Source organism: Engystomops pustulosus, chromosome 4 (assembly GCF_040894005.1).
Source record: "Engystomops pustulosus chromosome 4, aEngPut4.maternal, whole genome shotgun sequence".
Classification (NCBI taxonomy): domain Eukaryota; kingdom Metazoa; phylum Chordata; class Amphibia; order Anura; family Leptodactylidae; genus Engystomops; species Engystomops pustulosus.
The window spans coordinates 71,966,266-71,988,883 of NC_092414.1; the positions used below are offsets into that span (position 1 = coordinate 71,966,266).

The 22,618-nt window shown below is 37.2% G+C and overlaps 1 protein-coding gene across 7 annotated transcripts in view; it reads left to right on the plus strand.

Annotated features, from left to right (window-relative positions):
* Window positions 1-204: 204 nt before the first annotated feature.
* LOC140126600 (ovoinhibitor-like) overlaps window positions 205-22,618 on the plus strand; it is a 35,531-nt gene continuing 13,117 nt past the window's right edge. Inside the window, exons 1-14 of one of the 7 annotated variants that reach the window (XM_072146226.1) lie at window positions 205-344; window positions 872-906; window positions 1,517-1,641; window positions 4,141-4,192; window positions 7,538-7,656; window positions 8,145-8,190; window positions 10,597-10,715; window positions 11,203-11,248; window positions 12,360-12,478; window positions 13,164-13,209; window positions 18,106-18,224; window positions 18,713-18,758; window positions 21,185-21,303; window positions 21,958-22,003. In XM_072146226.1, coding sequence (XP_072002327.1) covers window positions 290-344; window positions 872-906; window positions 1,517-1,641; window positions 4,141-4,192; window positions 7,538-7,656; window positions 8,145-8,190; window positions 10,597-10,715; window positions 11,203-11,248; window positions 12,360-12,478; window positions 13,164-13,209; window positions 18,106-18,224; window positions 18,713-18,758; window positions 21,185-21,303; window positions 21,958-22,003 — 1,092 coding nt within the window. In that variant the 5' untranslated portion in view covers window positions 205-289. The remainder of the gene's footprint in view (window positions 345-871; window positions 907-1,516; window positions 1,642-4,140; window positions 4,193-7,537; window positions 7,657-8,144; window positions 8,191-10,596; window positions 10,716-11,202; window positions 11,249-12,359; window positions 12,479-13,163; window positions 13,210-18,105; window positions 18,225-18,712; window positions 18,759-21,184; window positions 21,304-21,957; window positions 22,004-22,618) is intronic. The other 6 variants (XM_072146220.1, XM_072146227.1, XM_072146225.1 and 3 more) reach the window with 6 other exon arrangements.

Consider the following 22,618-nt stretch of genomic DNA (forward strand, 5'->3'; position numbering starts at 1 on the left):
GCCATGACTGTAAGTAAATGTGCCACTATCTCTTTATACTAACATCCTGCTTTTTATTGAAGGGATCATTATTATATACTTGTAACAAAGGATAGGATTTCTACATCCAGTTCTCTAGCTATTCAAGTAAAAGCAAATATTTTAATGTTATATATGATTAACACAATATTAAGGGTGTAACTTCATGCAGTCCTGCCTTAAGCAAAGCTCTTCAGGTTAAAAAACGCAGCACAACCAAGAAGAGAAATTATTTGCAGAATCTGCAAGTCCAAAGTGCCATCTCATCACCATGAAGTCTATAGAAGTCGTTGTCTTTGCTTTTGCAGCACTTACCAGTTTCACAGGTTCAAATCTTTACAAACGGTTTTCTTTATCTTTCTTAATATTTCAATGTGTGGTTATTGACATTTATAGTTTGCAATTAATTGCTTTTACTTTTGCATTTATCTTTTTCCTATGTCTTGCTAAATGTATAATGCATGATTTATCAATGCAATGTACAACTATATTAATGGTATTGCATTTCAATATTAAAAGGAAATCCACCACCAGGATGAAGAATTGTAAACCAAGTGTGTGCCCCCTCAGGCAGGATCAGCTCTTACTTTAGTTCATCATGCCCATGTTTTTACAAAAAAGGAGCCCCTTAGTCTGATTTGCATAATTTTTGAAGCCTTACATTTCAGAATGTAAGTGTCCGTAGTTTACAGTCCTTCATCCTGGTGGTAGATGTCCTTTAATAAATGTTTAAAAACCATTTTATGTGTACAATATGAGATCAGTCGATTGTTAGTGTATCAAGATATTATTTTTTACATTTTAACCCACTATTTCTCACACAGCAACAGTTTATTTTACATTTTGTTTTTAGGTATCATGTGTCACCCTATTGATCAAGAGATTGAGGTATGCACATTTTGAACTTGGTTATAAAGGATATATACGTTTAAAAATTCTACAGACTTTTCTGTAATAGTTACAGATTTTCTGATAAAAAGAAAAGTTACCGTATATACTTGAGGTCATGCCCCCAGTATGCAGCCAGAAGCCCCTTGCCCCAGTATATAGCCAGCAGCCCCTGCCCCCCCCAGTATGTAGCCTGAAGCCCCCGCCCCCCCCAGTATGTAGCTTGTAGCCCCTGCCCCCCCCAGTATGTAGCCTGCAGCCCCTGCCCCCAGTATATAGCCAGCACCCCCTGCCCCCCAGTATATAGCCTGGAGACCCTGCCCCTAGTATATAGCCTCCAGCCCCTGCCCCCAGTATATAGCCTCCAGCCCCTGCCCCCCAGTATATAGCCGGTTTTGTAGCGGTTTCACACACAGATACAATAATTTTTCAATGCTGAAATTGCAGCAAGATACCTCATGTCATGATCCTTCCGCCCACTGAAAAACATGGGAGGCAAATTGGACCTTGTTTTAGACAGTTTTGATAAATATGGTCCAAAGTGTATGCTGATGGTATATGAACAAAAAAATTGATGAAATATTGTTGCAGTAATTTTTTTTCTACATAGCCTAACTGTGAGTTATACAAGCCGTTTCCTGGAATTGGGTTGGCCTGCGACAGAATGTCAAAACCAGTGTGCGGGACAAATGGTAAAACCTACCAAAATGAATGTCTTCTATGCGCAGACATACTGTAAGTATATATTTATAATAATCACTTATTTTGATACATACAGTACAATTATACTGCAGCTGGAATGTTTATTTTTATTGTTTATTAGATGTTTACCAGTTAACAATGCTAAATAACATACACACATTGGATAACCCATAACAGTCTGTAAATGTGACATCTGTTTCATGACCAGGCCTTAAAAGGCTTTAACCCCTTAACGACATGCAACATATCTATATGTTAGATGTCGGTTGTGGGTGTTTTGAGAGGGCTCACGGGCTGAGCTCTCTCCATACACAGTGAGTGTTTGCTGGTCTTTATAAGACCCGAAGCTGTATAGCAGCTATCAAAATATAATAACGGTTATTCCCATAACATTAATCCCATAAAAGAAAATAGCACTTAAAGTAGAAAATGCAGCTTTTTTGCTATTTTTCAACACATAAAAATGTAATAAAATGGGATCAAAAGGCTGTACAGTCCAAATGGTGGCAATGAAAATGTAATCTCCTCTCACCAAAACATTACACCTTACAGAGCTCTGTACACTGACATATGAAAAAGCTATTAGCGCTAGAACAGGGCAAAATAAAGATTTTTTTTTTTTGTACAGGAAGTTTTAATTTTTTTTAAATGTATGAAGACATTATAAAACCAATATAAATTTGGTATCCCCAAGATTGTACAGACCCAAGAAATAAAGGAGACAAGTCATTTGGTGCACACAGAGAAAGCTGTGGGGGCAGATGTTTAATCAGAGCTGGACTGGGTCAGCAGCTCTGATTAACCCCTACATTGGGATGTGATACCAAATTTATATAGGTTTTAAAATATTTAAACAGTTTGTAAAACAAATTTCTTAATTTTCGCCATATTCTGACTCCAGTCAATTTTTCATGCTTCTTTTTATGGACCTGTAAGATGTCATTTTTTGTGGAACGAGTTTTCATTTTTACCATTATGGGGACTGTACAACATTTTTTATCACTTTTTAACCATTTAATTTTTTTTTAATAGGTGAGCAAGTGGCAAACATTTTGGTGCCATTTACATAGTATCAAAACAGCTCTGATTACTTTCTGTTATTATAATTGCTTGTGCATCTTTGTGTCCATCACATGGCCATAGACAGATTTCTCTCCTGAAGTAAAAATAGCAGATTTCCATAGAATGACAGCAAACAGAGGTCTAGAAAAGCAGGAGGAATTGATACAGATAGTATCTTGGAAAATTATATAACTTTTCATTACATAAACCATATCAATTATTTGCTGAAATCGGACAACCCCTTTAACCCCTTCCCGATGTGTCCCGGTGCATGGAGAGGGCTCGCGGGCCGAGCCCTCTCCATAGCCGGTAAGTCTTTGCTGCATATTGGCGCCAGAAGATGGCAAAATAAAAAAATATATATTTTGTACAGGAGGTTTTAATTTTTTTAAATGTATGAAAACATTATAAAACCTATACAAATTTGGTATCCACGTGATCGTACCGACCCAAAGAATAAAGTAGCCATGTCATTTGGGACGCAGAATGAAAGCTGTAAAATCCAAGCCCACAAGAAAACGTCGCAAATGTAGTTTTTCACCATTTTCACTGCATTTGGAATTTTTTTCCCGCTTCCCAGTACACGCCATGGAATATTAAATACCGTCACTATGAAGTGCAATTTGTTACGCAGAAAATAAGCCTTAACACAGCTCTATATGTGGAAAAATAAAAAAAAAATATTGATTTTTGAAGTTGGTGAGTGAAAAATGGAAGTGAAAAAACTAAAAAAAGGCCAAGTCGTTAAGGGGTTAATGTTATTAACATCTGCAGCAAAATACTTAAAATGTTCTATGACACTGCGATTGCTAGTATGCTTTGCTGAGAGGTCAATAATGGTGAACTCCTGCTCATTCCAAGAAACACCTTATCTGTGATCAGAAAAGTAGCATAAATGACTGATACGATCAGATCAGGAGCTGGACTGTACATTACAAAAATGTCTTCCTTCCATAAACTATTGAACAAGGAATATTAGTTCGAAAGAATCCCTTGTGTCTGTATATGTAATAGTTGGAATGTACAATCAATTTTGTACAGGGGGAAAAAAGTTGCATTGTAAAAAAAAATAGGTCACAAATATTAGGATAGATACTAGCAGGCTACTCGTTTCATACTTATGATGCTTATGGTAAAGGCCTGTAGGAATAATACTCACTGGTGCATTTTATGGTTTTACCATTGTGACCCATCTCGAGAAATGACTGCCATGTTTATCTGATTTGTTTTAGCATGTAAATCTATTTTTCCCTAGGCAAATCAAACATACTGAAAATTGTAATGAGTGTTTCACACAAGGATTATTCTTATTAGCATTTGGTGGAGCAGACTTATTATTTTTCCATGTGTCTATAACAATAATTGAAATATTGTTATTTATTATACCATATACATATTTTTCGCTACATGTGAATGGAATATAATACACCATTTACTTACATTAGGTTTGGAATATTCTTTCATTTACAGAAAATTAAAATTAGAAATCAAGATCAAGTACAGGACTAAATGCAATGATCAGGTAAATTTCCACACATTTTATATTGTCTATTTGTATAATCTAGTGAATATAAAGGGTTTGTGTTCTTGGTGGGGGGTAGAGTGCTCTTTGTTTAACTACTATTTCTTGGCTAGATTGCAGAACAGCATCTCCCTGGAGACTATTCCTTATTGTTCACAGGATATGGGATAAATGTGCTTACTATTTATTTGATGGCAGGGGCAAAACTAGGAGAGGCAGGGCCCATAGCAGACTTCTGAATGGGGCCCCCCCTGCCCCATCAGAAAACATAAACACATGCACACACATTTATGCACTGATATATACATTTACACACTTACACAGATCTGTCCCAGTAGCTGCCGACCACATGCGGGAAGTACACAGCAGAAATTAGAGATGGGAGATCTTTAGTCCTATCTTTCTGCTGTCCTCTCCCCAACATTTCTTATCTGAACTGCAAATTTATGCCGTGTACAGTGGAAGTGGTGCACTGTTATGTACATATTATACTGTACAACATGCAGCATAATATCTATACAATGGCACACATTCTCCATTTTTTAGTGTGTCAAGTGAGATGCCACGGCGCCCTTACACTTTGGGCCCCATAGCAGCTGCTATGGCTGCTACCACTGTAGTTATGCTGCTGTATGATGGTTTAACCATTGGACCAGAATTCTCCAGGAAATTAATGGAGTTCTGTCTGAGCATTCACACCAGCACTTCACTCACATGACCAGCTCCTGTTCCTCATGAACGCTAGGGGTCCTTTCAGCCAGACCCTCAGCAATCAGACACATGTGAAAGCTCCAAAGACATTTTATTTAGTGCAAAGTCGGACAGAAAACTGACACAAACCCTTTAAAGAGACGCCGTCAGGCAAAATAACCCCTTAAACTAAATATATTTTCAAAAACTGCCATTAGAAAGCATTGTCTCTATCCCTTCATTTTCCCTCTATGTGCCTGTAAAGTTAAGCAATGAGGTCCTAAAGCTGTATGCAAATGAACTGTGAGATGTCCAATGAGTCATTATATTCAAGCTGTGCAGCTTATTCATGAGTGGGAGGCACAACCACACCCCCAGTGCTTGACTGACAGCACTGTATAATGGTGTGAGGTATAATGTTGTAATGGCTCCTCCATGTGCTTCCTGGTGCTGACGTCCACTACCCCTGCAGCCTGTGTGTGTGTAGGAGAGATACAACAGCTCCAGGCAGCCATGTTATAGTAGAACATGTCAGGTACTTGTGTAGCTGATGTCTGTGTCTTATACATGTGTATCAGGAGGGAGAGTATGCCAGCAGATAAAGCACAGACACTAGCAATGCTTTACTATACATTACACACAGACCTGAGCAGGGGGAGTAGAGGGGAGGGCTAACAGGGGTGACATCACTGCCTCTGACCATGTGACCAACCTCATTAACATAATAAAGAAAAGAAGATTTTGCAATAACGGGATGCATCCTTGTGAGTTGCTCCAACATGTAGTAGTGACAGAAATAGTGACAGACCTGATGACAGGTGTCCTTTAACAAATGTGGGCCTCTGAGTTGTTTATTATAATGTTATGCAATAGCTAAGGTGTGCATTTGGAGGATCAGCAGCATCTGCCGCGTGTTCTGTTGGGGGTTATGCAACAGCTGGCTCATGTATTAGGAGGGTTCTTCAATGTCTGGAGCATGCACTGTGGGGTACTGCAGAGGTTGACGCATATATTGGGGGGTTATGCAGTGCCTGGCACATATATTGGGGTTTCTGCAACGGCTGGTGTGTATATTGGGGGTGTATTGGGGGGGTTCTTCACCGACTGGTGCATGTACTGAGGGGTTCTGTAGCAGCTGGCACTTGTATTGGGGGTTCTGCAGTTTCTGGTGCGTGTATTGGGGGTGGCTGGCACATGTATTGGGGTTCTGCAGCAGCTGGCGCATGTAAATGGGGTTCTGTTGCTCATGTCCCTGCTTATCAGTGACTTTAGTTAATTAAAGCAACAAGTCCAGAGATTTAACCCTTAGCCTGCTTTCTTGCAGCTAATGGATCTTCAGAGAACCAGTGACTAGTCAGTGATGAGACATGGCCCATACATTGATACTCAGCAGGAGTTGACATACTGCTAGGTCCTCACCACCATTAAGTGTTTCCATCCATGTTCTTCAATTATGGAGAATAGCAGAGACCAACAGTAGATGGAAGTCTCTCCCCTACTACCATTTTCATAGATTTACACACAGAGCCTTAACTTCTACCGTTGGACTGGTCATACACTGGGGGTTTGGCTGACTGTATACTAGGGCATGGACTGGCCATCTATATACTGGGGGGGGGGCAGGAAGCCAGCTAGCTACATACTTGTAGGGCATAGGCTAGCTGGTTCTATACTGGGGGGCAGGAGACAGGCTAGCTATATACTGGGGGTAGGAAACTGGCTAGCTATATACTGGGGGCAGAATTAATATCTAACAGTTCAAATCAACCCCCTTTCCTTAGAACTGATATAAAAAGAAATAAATAAATGAAATCATAAACATGTTAGGTATCGTCACGTCCCAAAGTATAAATGGTTATTCCTGGCGGTGAACCTCATAGCAGCAAATCGCCACTTTTTTGCCATTTTCCAACACATAAAAATTTTAATATAAAGTGATCAAAAGGTCTTACAGCCCCCATATTGGTAGCAATGAAAACATTATCTCATCGTGCAAAAAATGGACACCCATACAGCTCCATACACTGAAGTGTGAAAAGTTGTTGGCCTCAAAATGTGATAAAAATGAATTTTTTTTGTTCAATATTTTTTAAATGTAATAAAACAAAATAATGTTGATAATTTTCATGATCATACAGACCCAAACAATAAAGGGGAGGTGTCATTTTGACCGTACAGTGAAAGATGTAAAAATAGGGTCCAATAAAAAATGGTGCAAACATGCCATGGAATATTAAATACCATCACTATGAAGTATAATTTGTAAAACAAGCATAATAATTATACACAGAAATATAAAAAGTTATGGTATTTTGAAAGTAGGGAGTGGAAAATGGAAACACAAAAATGAAAGAGGTCTATGTCTTTAAGGGGTTACTGGCCATGCAATACTTTATCAAATCACATTAAAAATTACACACTAATGTTGTCCACCACTAAAAAAAAAACCCAAAATAAACTCCTCTGTGCTCGCCTGTATGTGGTCGCCTTAATAGTGCAACAGAGATATCATCCCTTATTGGCCAATATATTATGCTATTATATCATTTGATGCATTAAGTTTAAAAATCCCATTATTGTTAGTAATTTCAAATAAAAAAGTGCTGCCTAGAAATTGAATATTTTACTTTTCACTAATTTTCTCTTGTGTATCAGTCACATGAAGATGGTTGCCAAGGATATGGAGATATATGTACTAGTGATTATTCGCCAGTCTGTGGATCTGATGCTGTTACCTATGCCAACAAATGTAGTTTCTGCTACGCTAAGAAAAGGTTTGTGCTTTAGATGTTTAACAGATAAAATCACATTAATGCTGCTCGGCCTGTTACTACATTAAAAAGAACAATGAAACTGTCAAGATGTAAAGTTTTCTAAATTAAAACAAAATCTACCCAAGTGCTGAAAGTGTATAAAAACTAAAAAGAAATGAATAACTGGTTGCTGAGAGCACACCGCCCTAGTCTTAATAAATTATATGGTCTGTAAAGGTATAGATACCACACATAAGGAAATGCAAACAAATTGAATAAGATAGACAACACTAACAAAATTGTCTAATTGAACCAAAAGGGCCTCTCCTCCTCTGGAGAAGTGTATTCAGTATATGATATAATCTATTCTTATACAGGACCTGTTTACTTAAATAGTGTATACAGTTCCCAGGTTAATTTATAGAGTGTTCATATAAGAAGCACTTACAGCAGCAAAATAAACAATATTTAATATTTATAATAAGATATTTTAATGTTTTCAATTGCAGGAATGCTGACCTGATCTTTGTATCTGACGGCACATGCAAGGAAAAGGTTATTATTTTTTTAGTATTTTTAACTATAATATCTATCTTAGCACTAATAAAGTATTTGGTTATCACTGGCAGTAGCATGACAAGACTCCAATGGGCTCTAGGTCCCCATATACCTAAACTCTGACCATTGTCCCCATCCTGCACATATTTAAGAATAAACATATACCATATATATGCTATAGAAATAAATACACACACATGCTGTACATTATTCATACATGCATCATACTGCACACATTCTGTATAGGCCACATGCACCTACACATAAGTACAGGCACTAAATATAATGCAAATATACAAGCAGTTACTATAATAGACACATGAAAATCACTTTCTGTTGAAATCATTCACATCTGTTTCCTTCACTGTTGGTGCTATCCTACTTTGTCCTGATTTTCGATCTGGTGGAATCCTCACAGGTGACAATTCTTCCCCATTAACCCATAAATGACATGTTATTTACCCAGCCCTTGAGTTACAGGCTAAGCCCTCTCCATACAAGTTAAGTGTTGGCTTCATATTGCTCCCTACACCAAAGTAGGGTTGCACCGATACCACAATTATGAGTGCGATATGATACCTTAAAAAGTATATTGATATTCAATACTGATACAATACTTTTTGTGAAAAGAGAATAATCTGAATTCAAAATGAAAACAATTTGCACAACTTCCTGAAGTAATTTTTCCACCAACAGAACTATTTGAAGGATTTTTTTTTGTGTCATGAGCTGTAATTTTCCTTGATAACATTCAGGAGTTTATGCGATTTTTTAAAACATTTTTGAACATTTATTTTGGAAACATGGTGATCAAAACACAGGATTTTTACCAAATTTGTCAGGGACTTTTCTTGCCCCTAACTAAATGAGTTAAAGGGGTATTCCAGGAATATGAGCTTCGATTTTATTATGCTAGACATACTAGGGGATGGCTATATAGGGGGTTTGGCTGGCTATATAGGGGGCTGGCTGGATGGCTTCATAATATTGGCTGGCTGGGGGCATGGACTGGCCATATAGGGGGGGATATGGGCTGGCTATATACTAGGGGGCATGGGCTGGCTGGCTACATACTGGGGTCTGGAAGCGGGCTAGCTATATACTTGGAGGGCATGGGCTAGCTGGATATATACTGTGGGTCAGGAGGCTGGCTAGCTTATATACTGGGGGGCAGGAGGCTGGATAGCCATAAGTTGGGGGCAGGAGGCTTGCTAGCTATGTACTGTGGGGCAGGAAGCTGTATTGCTATATACAGGGGGGCACAAAGCTGGCTAGCGACATACTGGGGGGGCACGGGCTGGCACCAATGCATTTCCCACCTTCGGCTTATACTCGAGTCAATAGGTTTTCCCAGTTTTTGTGGTAAAATTAGGTACCTGGGCTTATAGTTGGGTCAGCTTATACTCAGGTATATACAATAATTAAAATGTAACATTTCAGATCACCCCCTTTCCGTAGAACTGATATAAAACAAATGAAATAATAAACATATTAGGTATCATCACATCCCAAAATATAAAAAAACGGTTATTCCTGGCAGTGAACTTCATAGCAGCAGATAGAGCCTAGATGTCCCAGTCCCCAGTTTTTTGCAACACATAAAAATTTTAATAATAAGTGTTCAAAAGGTCTTACAGCCCCCATAATGCTAGCAATGAAAACATTATCTCATCCTGCTAAAAAAGGACACCTTATACAGCTCCATACACTGAAGTGTGAAAAAGTTGTTGGCCTCAGAATGTGACTAAATCAAGATTTTTTTTATGTGCAACATTTTTTTAAATCTACTAAAACAAAATAATATTCGTAATGTTGATGATGAATATTATCATGAATAAAGGGGAGCTGTCATTTTCACCCAACAGTGGAAGATGTAGAAACAGGGTCCAAAAGTAAATGGCGCAAATATATTTCTTTCTTAATTTTACCACGTATATAATTTTTTTCCAGCTTCCTAGTACACGACATGGAATACTAAATACCACCACTAGGAAGTATGATTTGTAAAACAAGTACTTATGATAATACACATAAAGATAAAAAAGTTATGGTATTTTGAAAGGGCGGAGTGAAAAATGGAAGCACATAAAATGAAAGAGGTCTGTGTCCTTAAAGGGTTAATGGCCATGCAATACTTTATCAAATCACATTAAAAATTACACACTAATGTTGTGCACCACAAAAAAAAAAAAAAAACACAATTAACTCCTCTGTGCTCCTCTGTATGTGGTCGCCTTAATAGTGCAACAGATATATCATCCCTTATTGGCCAATATATTATGCTATTATATCATTTGATGCATTAAGTTTAAAAATCCCATTATTGTTAGTAATTTCGAATAAAAAAAGTGCTGCCTAGAAATTGAATATTTTACTTTTCGCTAATTTTCTCTTGTGTATCAGTCACATGAAGATGGTTGCCAAGGATATGGAGATATATGTACTAGAGATTATTCGCCAGTCTGTGGATCTGATGCTGTTACCTATGCCAACAAATGTAGTTTCTGCTACGCTAAGAAAAGGTTTGTGCTTTAGAGTTTAACAGATAAAATCACATTAATGCTGCTCGGCCTGTTACTACATTAAAAAGAACAATGAAACTGTCAAGATGTAAAGTTTTCTAAATTAAAACAAAATCTACCAAAGTGCTGAAAGTGTATAAAAACTAAATAGAAATTAATAACTGGTTGCTGAGAACACACCGCCCTAGTCTTAATAAATTATATGGTCTGTAAAGGTATAGATACCACACATAAGGAAATGCAAACAAATTGAATAAGATAGACAACACTAACAAAATTGTCTAATTGAACCAAAAGGGCCTCTGCTCCTCTGGAGAAGTGTATTCAGTATATGATATAATCTATTCTTATACAGGACCTGTTTACTTAAATAGTGTATACAGTTCCCAGGTTAATTTATAGAGTGTTCATATAAGAAGCACTTACAGCAGCAACATAAACAATATTTAATATTTATAATAAGATATTTTAATGTTTTCAATTGTAGGAACGCTGACCTGGTCTTTGTATCTGACGGCACATGCAAGGAAAAGGTTATTATTCTTTTTAGTATTTTTAACTATAATATCTATCTTAGCACTAATTAAGTATTTGGTTATCACTGGCAGTAGCATGACAAGACTCCAATGGGCTCTGGGTCCCCATATACCTAAACTCTGACCATTGTCCCCATCCTTCACATATTTAAGAATAAACATATACCATATATATGCTATAGAAATAAATACACACACATGCTGTACATTATTCATACATGCATCATACTGCACACATTCTGTATAGGCCACATGCACCTATACATAAGTACAGGCACTAAATATAATGCAAATATACAAATAGTGACTATACACATGAAAATCACTTTCTGTTGAAATCATTCACATCTGTTTCCTTCACTGTTGGTGCTATCCTACTTTGTCCTGATTTTCGATCTGGTGGAATCCTTACAGGTGACAATTCTTCCCCATTAACCCATAAATGACATGTTATTTACCCAACCCTTGAGTTACAGGCTAAGCCCTCTCTATATAAAACAAATGAAATAATAAACAACTTAGGTATCATCATGTCCCAAAATATTAAAAAAACGGATATTATCATGAAGAAAGGGGAGATTTCATTTGGACCCAACAGTGGAAGATGTAGAAACAGGGTCCAAAAGAAAATGGCGCAAATATATTTCTTTGCTAATTTTACCACGTATATAATTTTTTCCAGCTTCCTAGTACACGGCATGGGATACTAAATACCACCACTAGGAAGTAAGGAAGTCCTTATGATAATACACAGAAATATAAAAAAGTTATGGTATTTTGAAAGGGCCGAGTGAAAAATGGAAGCAGATAAAATGAAAGAGGTCTGTGTCCTTAAAGGGTTACTTTATCAAATAATGTTAAAAATTACACACTAATGTTGTGCACCACAAAATAAAAACAAAAAAAAAAACTCCTCTGTGCTCGCCTGTGTGTGGTCGCCTTAATAGTGCAACAGATATATCATCCCTTATTGGCCAATATATTATGCTATTATATCATTTGATGCATTAAGTTTAAAAATCCCATTATTGTTAGTAATTTCGAATAAAAAAAGTGCTGCCTAGAAATTGAATATTTTACTTTTCAATAATTTTCTCTTGTGTATCAGTCACATGAAGATGTTTGCCAAGGATATGGAGATATATGTACTAGAGATTATTCGCCAGTCTGTGGATCTGATGCTGTTACCTATGCCAACAAATGTAGTTTCTGCTACGCTAAGAAAAGGTTTGTGCTTTAGATGTTTAATAGATAAAATCACATTAATGCTGCTCGGCCTGTTACTACATTAAAAAGAACAATGAAACTGTCAAGATGTAAAGTTTTCTAAATTAAAATAAAATCTACCCAAGTGGTGAAAGTGTATAAAAACTAAAAAGAAATTAATAACTGGTTGCTGAGAAAACACCGCCCTAGTCTTAATAAATTATAAAGTCAGTAAAGGATTACATACCGTACATAAGGAAATGCAAACAAATTGAATAAGATACACAACACTAAATAAAATTGTCTAATTGAACCAAAAGGGCCCTTTTCTCCATGCATTTCTGACTAACTGTGTCATTACCTCAATAAAAGGAGGTATGGAGCCTGTTTAGTTACATAGGGGCAGATTTATCAAACTGTCTAAAAGTCAGAAACTTCTTAGTTGCCCATGTCAACCAATTACAGCTCTTAGCTTTCATTTTACCAGTGCTCATGAATATGATTGGTTGCCATGGGCAACTAAGAACATTCTGACTTTTAGAGAGCTTGATAAATCTGCCTCATAGTGTATACAGTTTTCAGGTAAATGTATAGAGTGTTCATATAACAAGCGTTTACAGCAGCAAAATAAATCAGTGCAGACCTAACAAAGTTTTAAACAATATTTATTGTTGATAATAAGATATATTAATGTTTTCAATTGCAGGAATGCTGACCTGATCTTTGTATCTGACGGCGAATGCAAGGAAAAGGTTATTATTTTTTTAATTATTTTTAATTACAGTATATATCTTAGGACTATTTAAAGGGGTATTCTCGTGTGGGCATTCACACACACATATATATATATATGTGTGTGTATATATATATATATATATATATATATATATATATATATATATATATATATATGTCCCTTAGAAAAAGACTTTGTCCTTGGATACCGCCACTCCACCTTGGAGTGATTGAACAAAGAAACAAAAAGTTTTTGTATATGAAATGTCCGAGAGTTACTGCATATCCTACAGCCGTCTTGTGGCAAGGATTGCTGAATGATGGTGGTCAGGCAAGGCTCAATATCGTATGTCTGACCCCCACTGCCAAGGGCAAGGGTGGTCGTGCAAGGGACAACATGACCACATTTATGAAAAATTATCTTCATACAGGAACATTTTTTTAATAACATCCAATTGGAAAAATGTTTACATATGGCAAATGAATTCAATTAAATGTGAATGCCCAGATGGGAACACACCTTTAATTTTTTGGTGTCACTGGCAGTAGCGCAACAAGACTCCAATGGGCTTTGGGTCCCCATTTACCTAAACCCTAACCACTGTTTCGATTATGCACATATTTGAGAATACACATATACCATATATAACCCCTAAAAACTGTAGGGGTTCAGCTCACTGGTGAGAGCAAAGACAGTTCATAGAGACCCAGAGTCTGACCTGTATTTAGAATTTCAGTTTTGGAGTCTTTATTTCCAGGTATATTTACAGGCCCAACATGTACAGGCTAATAACGAACAAAAAACATAATACAAAACAAAAGACCAGCCCGTCTGGGCAGGGGCCCTTCTAGACAAAGTGGGGCTCTGGGCAAAACTAAAAGTGGAGCCCTAAAATAAAACTATTTTATGACCAGTCACACTCAGTAAGAGGATCCCTTTAGTATGGTACAACCAACTGTAATATGGGTGAATTTTATAGGAGAAAGATAGATGATAGGGAGATTGAAGGGTAGCACGGTGGCAGTGGTTAGCACTACAGCCTTGCAGCCCTGGTCAGCATCTGCAAAGAGCTTGTATGTTCTCTAGGTGTTTGTGTGGCTTTCCTCCCACACTCCAAAACGTACTGGTATGATGCTTCGATTGTGAGCCCCATTGGGGACAGGGATTGATCTGGTAAACTCTGTGCAGCGCTGCGTAATCTGTGTGCGCTATATAAATAAAGGAATTATTCATTATAATTATTATGATAGAAGATAAATATGCAGAACTATAAAGTAGATTATATATACAATAGATAGATTGATTGAAAAATAGATAGAGAAAAAGTGAGATATCTAAATGGTCAGATTATATGAGATAGATAACTAGACAGATAGTTATATAGACAGGAGATAGATGATAAGCATCTTCACCCAGGAATTCAACCAATGGCTATTTACCCTTTCACTGCCAGGCATTTCTGTATATTTTGTTATTGGCCAGAGCAATTTTTACAATTTTGACATTTACAAACGAAATTACAGCAAAAAGAATTAAAGCAGACCACATATTTTCTGAAAGCAGACACTTGCCCCATTTTCAAAATTGCATTAAAGAGTTTATAGACATAGGTACCTTCATGCAATTTTGATTCAAACTGAAACATTTTATAAAAAATACTTAAAATTTGACTTTGGTGGCCAAAAATGTGCTCCAAACAAGGAAAATCTTTACCTTCACATCTCCTAAATGTAATAAATGGACATGTCTAGAGTTCAAAAAATACCTCATTTTGATATGTTCACATGAATAAATCATAATATCACTAAAGCTGAAATAACTAAATATCTGCTTTTTAGCTAGAAATTTTAAGACAGTCACAACCTGCTAAACAGATTAACCCCTTCCCGCCGCGGCCCTTTTTCGATTTTGCGTTTTCATTTTTCACTCCCCACATTCAAAAATCTGTAACTTTTTTATTTTTCCATGTACAGAGCTGTGTGATGGCTTATTTTCTGTGTAACAAATTACACTTCAAAATGGTAGTATTTAATATTTCATGCCATGTACCGGGAAGCGGGAAAATAATTCCAAATGCAGTAAAATTGTTAAAAAAACTCATTTGTGCCGTATTCTTGTAGGCTTGGATTTTACGGATTTCACTGTGCACCCCAAATGACATGTCTACTTTATTCTTTGGGTCGGTACGATTACGGGGATACCAAATTTGTATAGGTTTTATAATGTTTTCATACATTTAAAAAAATTAAAACCTCCTGTACAAAATTTTTTTAGGGAATTTTGCCATCTTCTGGGGCTAATAACTTTTTCATACATTGGTGTATGGAGCTGTGGGTGGTGTCGTTTTTTGTGGATTTTGATGACGTTTACAATATTATCATTTTTAGGACTGTACGACCTTTTGATCACTTTTTATAGAATTTTTAAAAATGTTTTAAATGCCAAAAAAGTGCCATTTTCCACTTTGGGCGCAATTTTCCGTTACGGGGTTAAACGCAGTGAAAAACCGTTATCATATTTTGATAGATCGGGCATTTTCGGACGCAGCAATACCTAATGTGTTTATGATTTTTACTGTTTATTTATATTTATATCAATTCTAGGGAAAGGGGGCTGATTTGAATTTTTAGTTTTTTTTATTATTATTTTTTTATTTTAACTTTTTTTTAATTTTTACTATTTTTCAGACTCCCTAGGGTACTTTAACCCTAGGTTGTCTGATCGATCCTATTATATACTGCCATACTACAGTATGGCAGTATATGGGGATTTTACTACTCATACATTACCATGTGCTGACAGCACATGGTAATGAATGGGTTAACCCGAAGTAGCTTCAGGTCTTCGTGAGACCCGAAGTTACCATGGCGACGGATCGCCGCTCCCCGATGACGTCACGGGGAGTGACGATTTACGGAAAGATGGCGGCGCGCATGCGCGCCGCCATCTTTTTGAAGCCATCTTTTTGAAGCCGCCGGCACCGATCGCGGGTGTTACCGGTAAGCCTTTGCTGCAATATGCAGCAAAGACTTACCGGCTATGGAGAGGGCTCTGCCCGCGAGCCCTCTCCATGTACCGGGACCCGACATGTGACGTACTATTACGTCACATGTCGGTAAGGGGTTAAAAAGTAAAGCATCTGTAAAACCTATATAATTTTGAAAGCAGACAACCAGGCGATGCATTTGGCAATTAACGTTTGACCACCCTCATGTACTTTTGTGACAAACACAAACTATAACACAAAAAGTGCATTGAAAATGCTTTGATAACGTACGGTTTTACATAAAACTCACATCAAAGTGGAGGTTTACGCACAAATAGAGATTTCAAAATAATAACACAAAGTGAGCAGATTTATATATACCACAATACACAACATCAAGAATTTACACTCCCAAAAATGCTAAAAGAAAAACTGTGACATATTTAGTTGCTATCCACAAATGTGTTTAAAAATATATAAGCACAAAATAAAAAGCTCCTATTCTGTCAATATCTATTTTTTCCTGAAATCACCATGTAAACAAGAATAACTTTTAAATTCATACACACTACCACCTTCATGCAACTTTGCAGCAAATGGCAATAAAAAGCAAAAATTGCATGAAAATTCTAAATTTCCTCTAAAATATGTACAAATCCAGAACACTGTGTATAGAGAATATACTTTCCTAAACCAGTAAGATGTGAGGAGATCATACATACCCCCATGTGTATATTCACCAAAATATGCAGCAAAGGAAATGTTAAATCTATGGGGGACACCAAACTATTTTTGAGCTTCACACAGATCTATCATTGTTTGCTCCCTTACACAGTGGTAACCCAAATAAATAACTATATATCCATAAACTTAGCTAATGAGATAGCAAAAGTCACTTTTAGATGTCGCCATTGTATTAGCAGCACAATAACAGAACCCTCCGCACTTCGTAAGAATGAGTGAGAAAGTCATAACATAGGTGTAAATAATGGAGGATGGTGGGAAATATTAAAAATTACAAACTAATGTTGTGCACCACAAAAAAAAAAAAACACAATTAAAGGGGACCTACCACCACGATTCTACCTATAAAGGTAGAACGGGTCGTAGGTGGATAAATGGGACGTAAGGATAGCCCTTTTTGGGCTAATCCTTACGTCCCAGCTATCCTTTTGTAAACTTTAATCAGTTGATATGCTAATTTATTTAAGCGGCTACTGGGGCGTGGAGTAGCCGGACATGAGGCTACTAGTCGCGGCTACTCCACGCCCCAGTAGCCTTGTTCCTCCGCCTACCGGGTAATCTTTGGCGCACAGCTCCTCGTAGCTGCGCGCCCTCGTGTGAATATCCTGTGTTCTGCGCATGCGCAGGACGCAGGCCTACGGGTGCGCGGCCGTACCTCCGAGGCTGTCGCTACTGCGCATGCGCAGACGCCGGGTGCTCGGACGAGGGCGCGCAGCTACGAGGTGCTGCGCGCCGAAGATTACATGGTAGGCGGAGGAACAAGGCTAATGGGGCGTGAAGTAGCCGCGACTAGTAGCCTCATGTCCGGCTACTCCACGCCCCAGTAGCCGCTTAAATAAATTAGCATATCAACTGATTAAAGTTTACAAAAGGATAGCCGGGACGTAAGGATTAGCCCAAAAAGGGCTATCCTTACGTCCCATTTATCCTCCTACCACCCGTTCTACCTTTATAGGTAGAATCGTGGTGGTAGGTCCACTTTAACTCCTCTGTGCTCCCCTGTCTGTGGTCGCCTTAATAGTGCAACAGATATATCATCCCTTATTGGCCAATATATTATACTATTATATCATTTGATGTATTAAGTTTAAAAATCCCATTATTGTTAGTAATTTCGAATAAAAAAAGTGCTGCCTAGAAATTGAATATTTTACTTTTCACTAATTTTCTCTTGTGTATCAGTCACATGAAGATGGTTGCCAAGGATATGGAGATATATGTACTAGAGATTATTCGCCAGTCTGTGGATCTGATGCTGTTACCTATGCCAACAAATGTAGTTTCTGCTACGCTAAGAAAAGGTTTGTGCTTTAGATGTTTAATAGATAAAATCACATTAATGCTGCTCGGCCTGTTACTACATTAAAAAGAACAATGAAACTGTCAAGATGTAAAGTTTTCTAAATTAAAATAAAATCTACCCAAGTGCTGAAAGTGTGTAAAAACTAAAAAGAAATTAATAACTGGTTGCTGAGAACACACCGCCCGAGTCTTAATAAATTATATGGTCTGTAAAGGATTACATAACATACATAAGGAAATGCAAACAAATTGAATAAGATAGACAACACTAATAAAATTGTCTAATTGAACCAAAAGGGCCTCTGCTCCTCTGGAGAAGTGTATTCAGTATATGATATAATCTATTCTTATACAGGGCTTGTTTACTTAAATAGTGTATACAGTTTCCAGGTTAATTTATAGGGTGTTCATATAAGAAGCACTTACAGCAGCAAAATAAACTATATTTAATATTTATAATAAGATATTTTAATGTTTTCAATTGCAGGAACGCTGAACTGGTCTTTGTATCTGACGGCAAATGCAAGGAAAAGGTTATTATTCTTTTTAGTATTTTTAACTATAATATCTATCTTTGCACTAATTAAGTATTTGGTTATCACTGGCAGTAGCATGACAAGACTCCAATGGGCTCTGGGTCCCCATATACCTAAACTCTGACCATTGTCCCCAATCTGCACATATTTAAGAATAAACATATACCATATATATGCTATAGAAATAAATACACACATGCTGTACATTATTCATACATGCATCATACTGCACACATTCTGTATAGGCCACAAGCACCTATACATAAATACAGGCACTCAATATAATGCAAATATACAAGCAGTGACTATAATAGACACATGAAAATCACTTTCTGTTGAAATCATTCACATCTGCTTCCTTCACTGTTGGTGCTATCCTACTTTGTCCTGATTTTCGATCTGGTGGAATCCTCACAGGTGACAATTCTTCCCCATTAACCCATACATGACATGTTATTTACCCAACCCTTGAGTTACAGGCTAAGCCCTCTCCATACAAGTTAAGTGTTGGCTTCATATTGCTCCCTACACCAAAGTAGGGTTCCACCGATACCACAATTATGAGTGCGATATGATACCTGAAAAAGTATATTGATATTCAATACTGATACAATACTTTTTGTGAAAAGAGAATAATCTGAATCCAAAATTAAAACAATTTGCAAAACTTCCTGAAGTAATTTTTCCACCAACAGAACTATTTGAAGGATTTTTTTTTGTGTCATGAGCTGTAATTTTCCTTGATAACATTCAGGAGTTTATGCGATTTTTTAAAACATTTTTGAACATTTATTTTGGAAACATGGTGACCAAAACACAGGATTTTTACCAAATTTGTCAGGGACTTTTCTTTGCACTCACTAAATGAGTTAAAGGGGTATTCCAGGAATATGAGCTTCGACTTTATTATGCTAGACATACTAGGGTATGGCTATATAGGGGGTTGGCTGGCTATATAGGGGGGCTGGCTGGATGGCTTTATAATATTGGCTGGCTGGGGGCATGGACTGGCCATATACTAGGGGGCATGGGCTGGCTATATACTAGGCGGCATGGGCTGGCCGGCTACATACTGGGGTCAGGAAGCCGGCTAGCTATATACTTGGAGGGCATGGGCTAGCTGGATATATACTGGGGGGCAGGAGGCTGGCTAGCTATATACTGGGGACAGGATGCTGGCTAGCTATATATTGGGGAAAGGAGGCTGGCTAGCTATATACTTTGGTGCAGGAAGCTGGATGGCTATATACAGGGGGGCACAAGGCTGGCTAGCTACATACTTGGGGCACAAGGCTGGCTAGCTACATACTGGGGGGGGCACGGGCTGGCACCAATGCATTTCCCACCTTTGGCTTATGCTCGAGTCAATAGGTTTTCCCAGTTTTTGTGGTAAAATTGGGTACCTCGGCTTATAGTTGGGTCGGCTTATACTCAGGTATATATAGTAATTAAAATGTAACATTTCAAATCACCCCCTTTCCTTAGAACTGATATAAAACAAATGAAATAATAAACAACTTAGGTATCATCATGTCCCAAAATATTTAAAAAAATCAGTTTTTTCCTGGCGGTGAACCTCATAGCAGCAGATAGAGCCTAGATGTCCTAGTCGCCAGTTTTTTGCAACACAGAAAAATTTTAATAAGTGATCAAAAGATCTTACAGCCCCCATAATGGTAGCAATGAAAACATTATCTCATCCTGCTAAAAAAGGACACCTTATACAGCTCCATACACTGAAGTGTGAAAAAGTTGTTGGCCTCAGAATGTGACTAAATCAAGATTTTTTTTATGTGCAACAGTTTTTAAATCTACTAAAACAAAATAATATTTGCAATGTTCATGATGAATATTATCATGAAGAAAGGGGAGCTGTCATATGCACCCAACAGTGGAAGATGTAGAAACAGGGTCCAAAAGAAAATGGCGCAAATATATTTGCTAATTTTACCACGTATAGAATTTTTTTCCAGCTTCCTTGTACACGGCATGGAATACTAAATACCACCACTAGGAAGTATGATTTGTAAAATAAGTCCTTATGAATATACACAGAAATATATAAAAAGTTATGGTGTTTTGAAAGGGCGGAGTGAAAAATGGAAGCACATAAAATGAAAGAGGTCTGTGTCCTTAAAGGGTTAATGGCCATGCAATACTTTATCAAATAACGTTAAAAATTACACGCTAATGTTGTGCACCACAAAATAAAAACAAAAACAAAACTCCTTTGTGCTCGCCTGTATGTGGTCGCCTTAATAGTGCAACAGAGATATCATCCCTTATTGGCCAATATATTATGCTATTATATCATTTGATGCGTTAAGTTTAAAAATCCCATTATTGTTAGTAATTTCGAATAAAAAAAGTGCTGCCTAGAGATTGAATATTTTACTTTTCACTAATTTTCTCTTGTGTATCAGTCACATGAAGATGGTTGCCAAGGATATGGAGATATATGTACTAGTGATTATTCGCCAGTCTGTGGATCTGATGCTGTTACCTATGCCAACAAATGTAGTTTCTGCTACGCTAAGAAAAGGTTTGTGCTTTAGATGTTTAACAGATAAAATCACATTAATGCTGCTCGGCCTGTTACTACATTAAAAAGAACAATGAAACTGTCAAGATGTAAAGTTTTCTAAATTAAAAAAAAGAAATTAATAACTGGTTGCTGAGAAAACACCACCCGGGTTTTAATAAATTATAAAGTCTGAAAAGTATTACATACCGTACATAAGGAAATGCAAAAACATTGAATAAGATACACAACACTAAACAAAATTGTCTAATTGAACCAAAAGGGCCTGTCCCCTTTTCTCCATACATTTCTGACTAACTGTGTCATTACCTCAATAAAAGGAGGTATGGAGTCTGTTTAGTTACATAGGGGCAGATTTATTAAACTGTTTAAAAGTCAGAAACTTCTTAGTTGCCCATGTCAACCAATTACAGCTCTTAGCTTTCATTTTACCAGTGCTCATGAATATGATTGGTTGCCATGGGCAACTAAGAACATTCTGACTTTTAGAGAGCTTGATAAATCTGCCTCATAGTGTATACAGTTTTCAGGTAAATGTATAGAGTGTTCATATAACAAGCGCTTACAGCAGCAAAATAAATCAGTGCAGACCTAACAAAGTGTTAAACAATATTTATTGTTGATAATAAGATATATTAATGTTTTCAATTGCAGGAATGCTGACCTGATCTTTGTATCTGACGGCGAATGCAAGGAAAAGGTTATTATTTTTTTAATTATTTTTAATTACAGTATATATCTTAGGACTATTTAAAGAGGTATTCTCGTCTGGGCATTCACACACATATATATATATATGTCCCTTAGAAAAAGACTTTGTCCTTGGATACCACCACTCCACCTTGGAGTGATTGAACAAAGAAACAAAAAGTTTTTGTATATGAAATGTCCGAGAGTTACTGCATATCCTACAGCCGTCTTGTGGCAAGGATTGCTGAATGATGGTGGTCAGGCAAGGCTCAATATCGTATGTCTGACCCCCACTGCCAAGGACAAGGGTGGTCGTGCAAGGGACAACATGACCACATTTATGAAAAATTATCTTCATGCAGGAACATTTTTTTAATAACATCCAATTAAAAAAATGTTTTTTACATATGGCAAATGAATTCAATTAACTGTGAATGTCCAGATGGGAACACACCTTTAAGTTTTGGGTATCACTGGCAGTAGCGCAACAAGACTCCAATGGGCTTTGGGTCCCCATTTACCTAAACCCTAACCACTGTCTCCATTATGCACATATTTGAGAATACACATATACCATATGTAACCCCTACAAACTGTAGGGGTGCAGCTCACTGGTGAGAGCAAA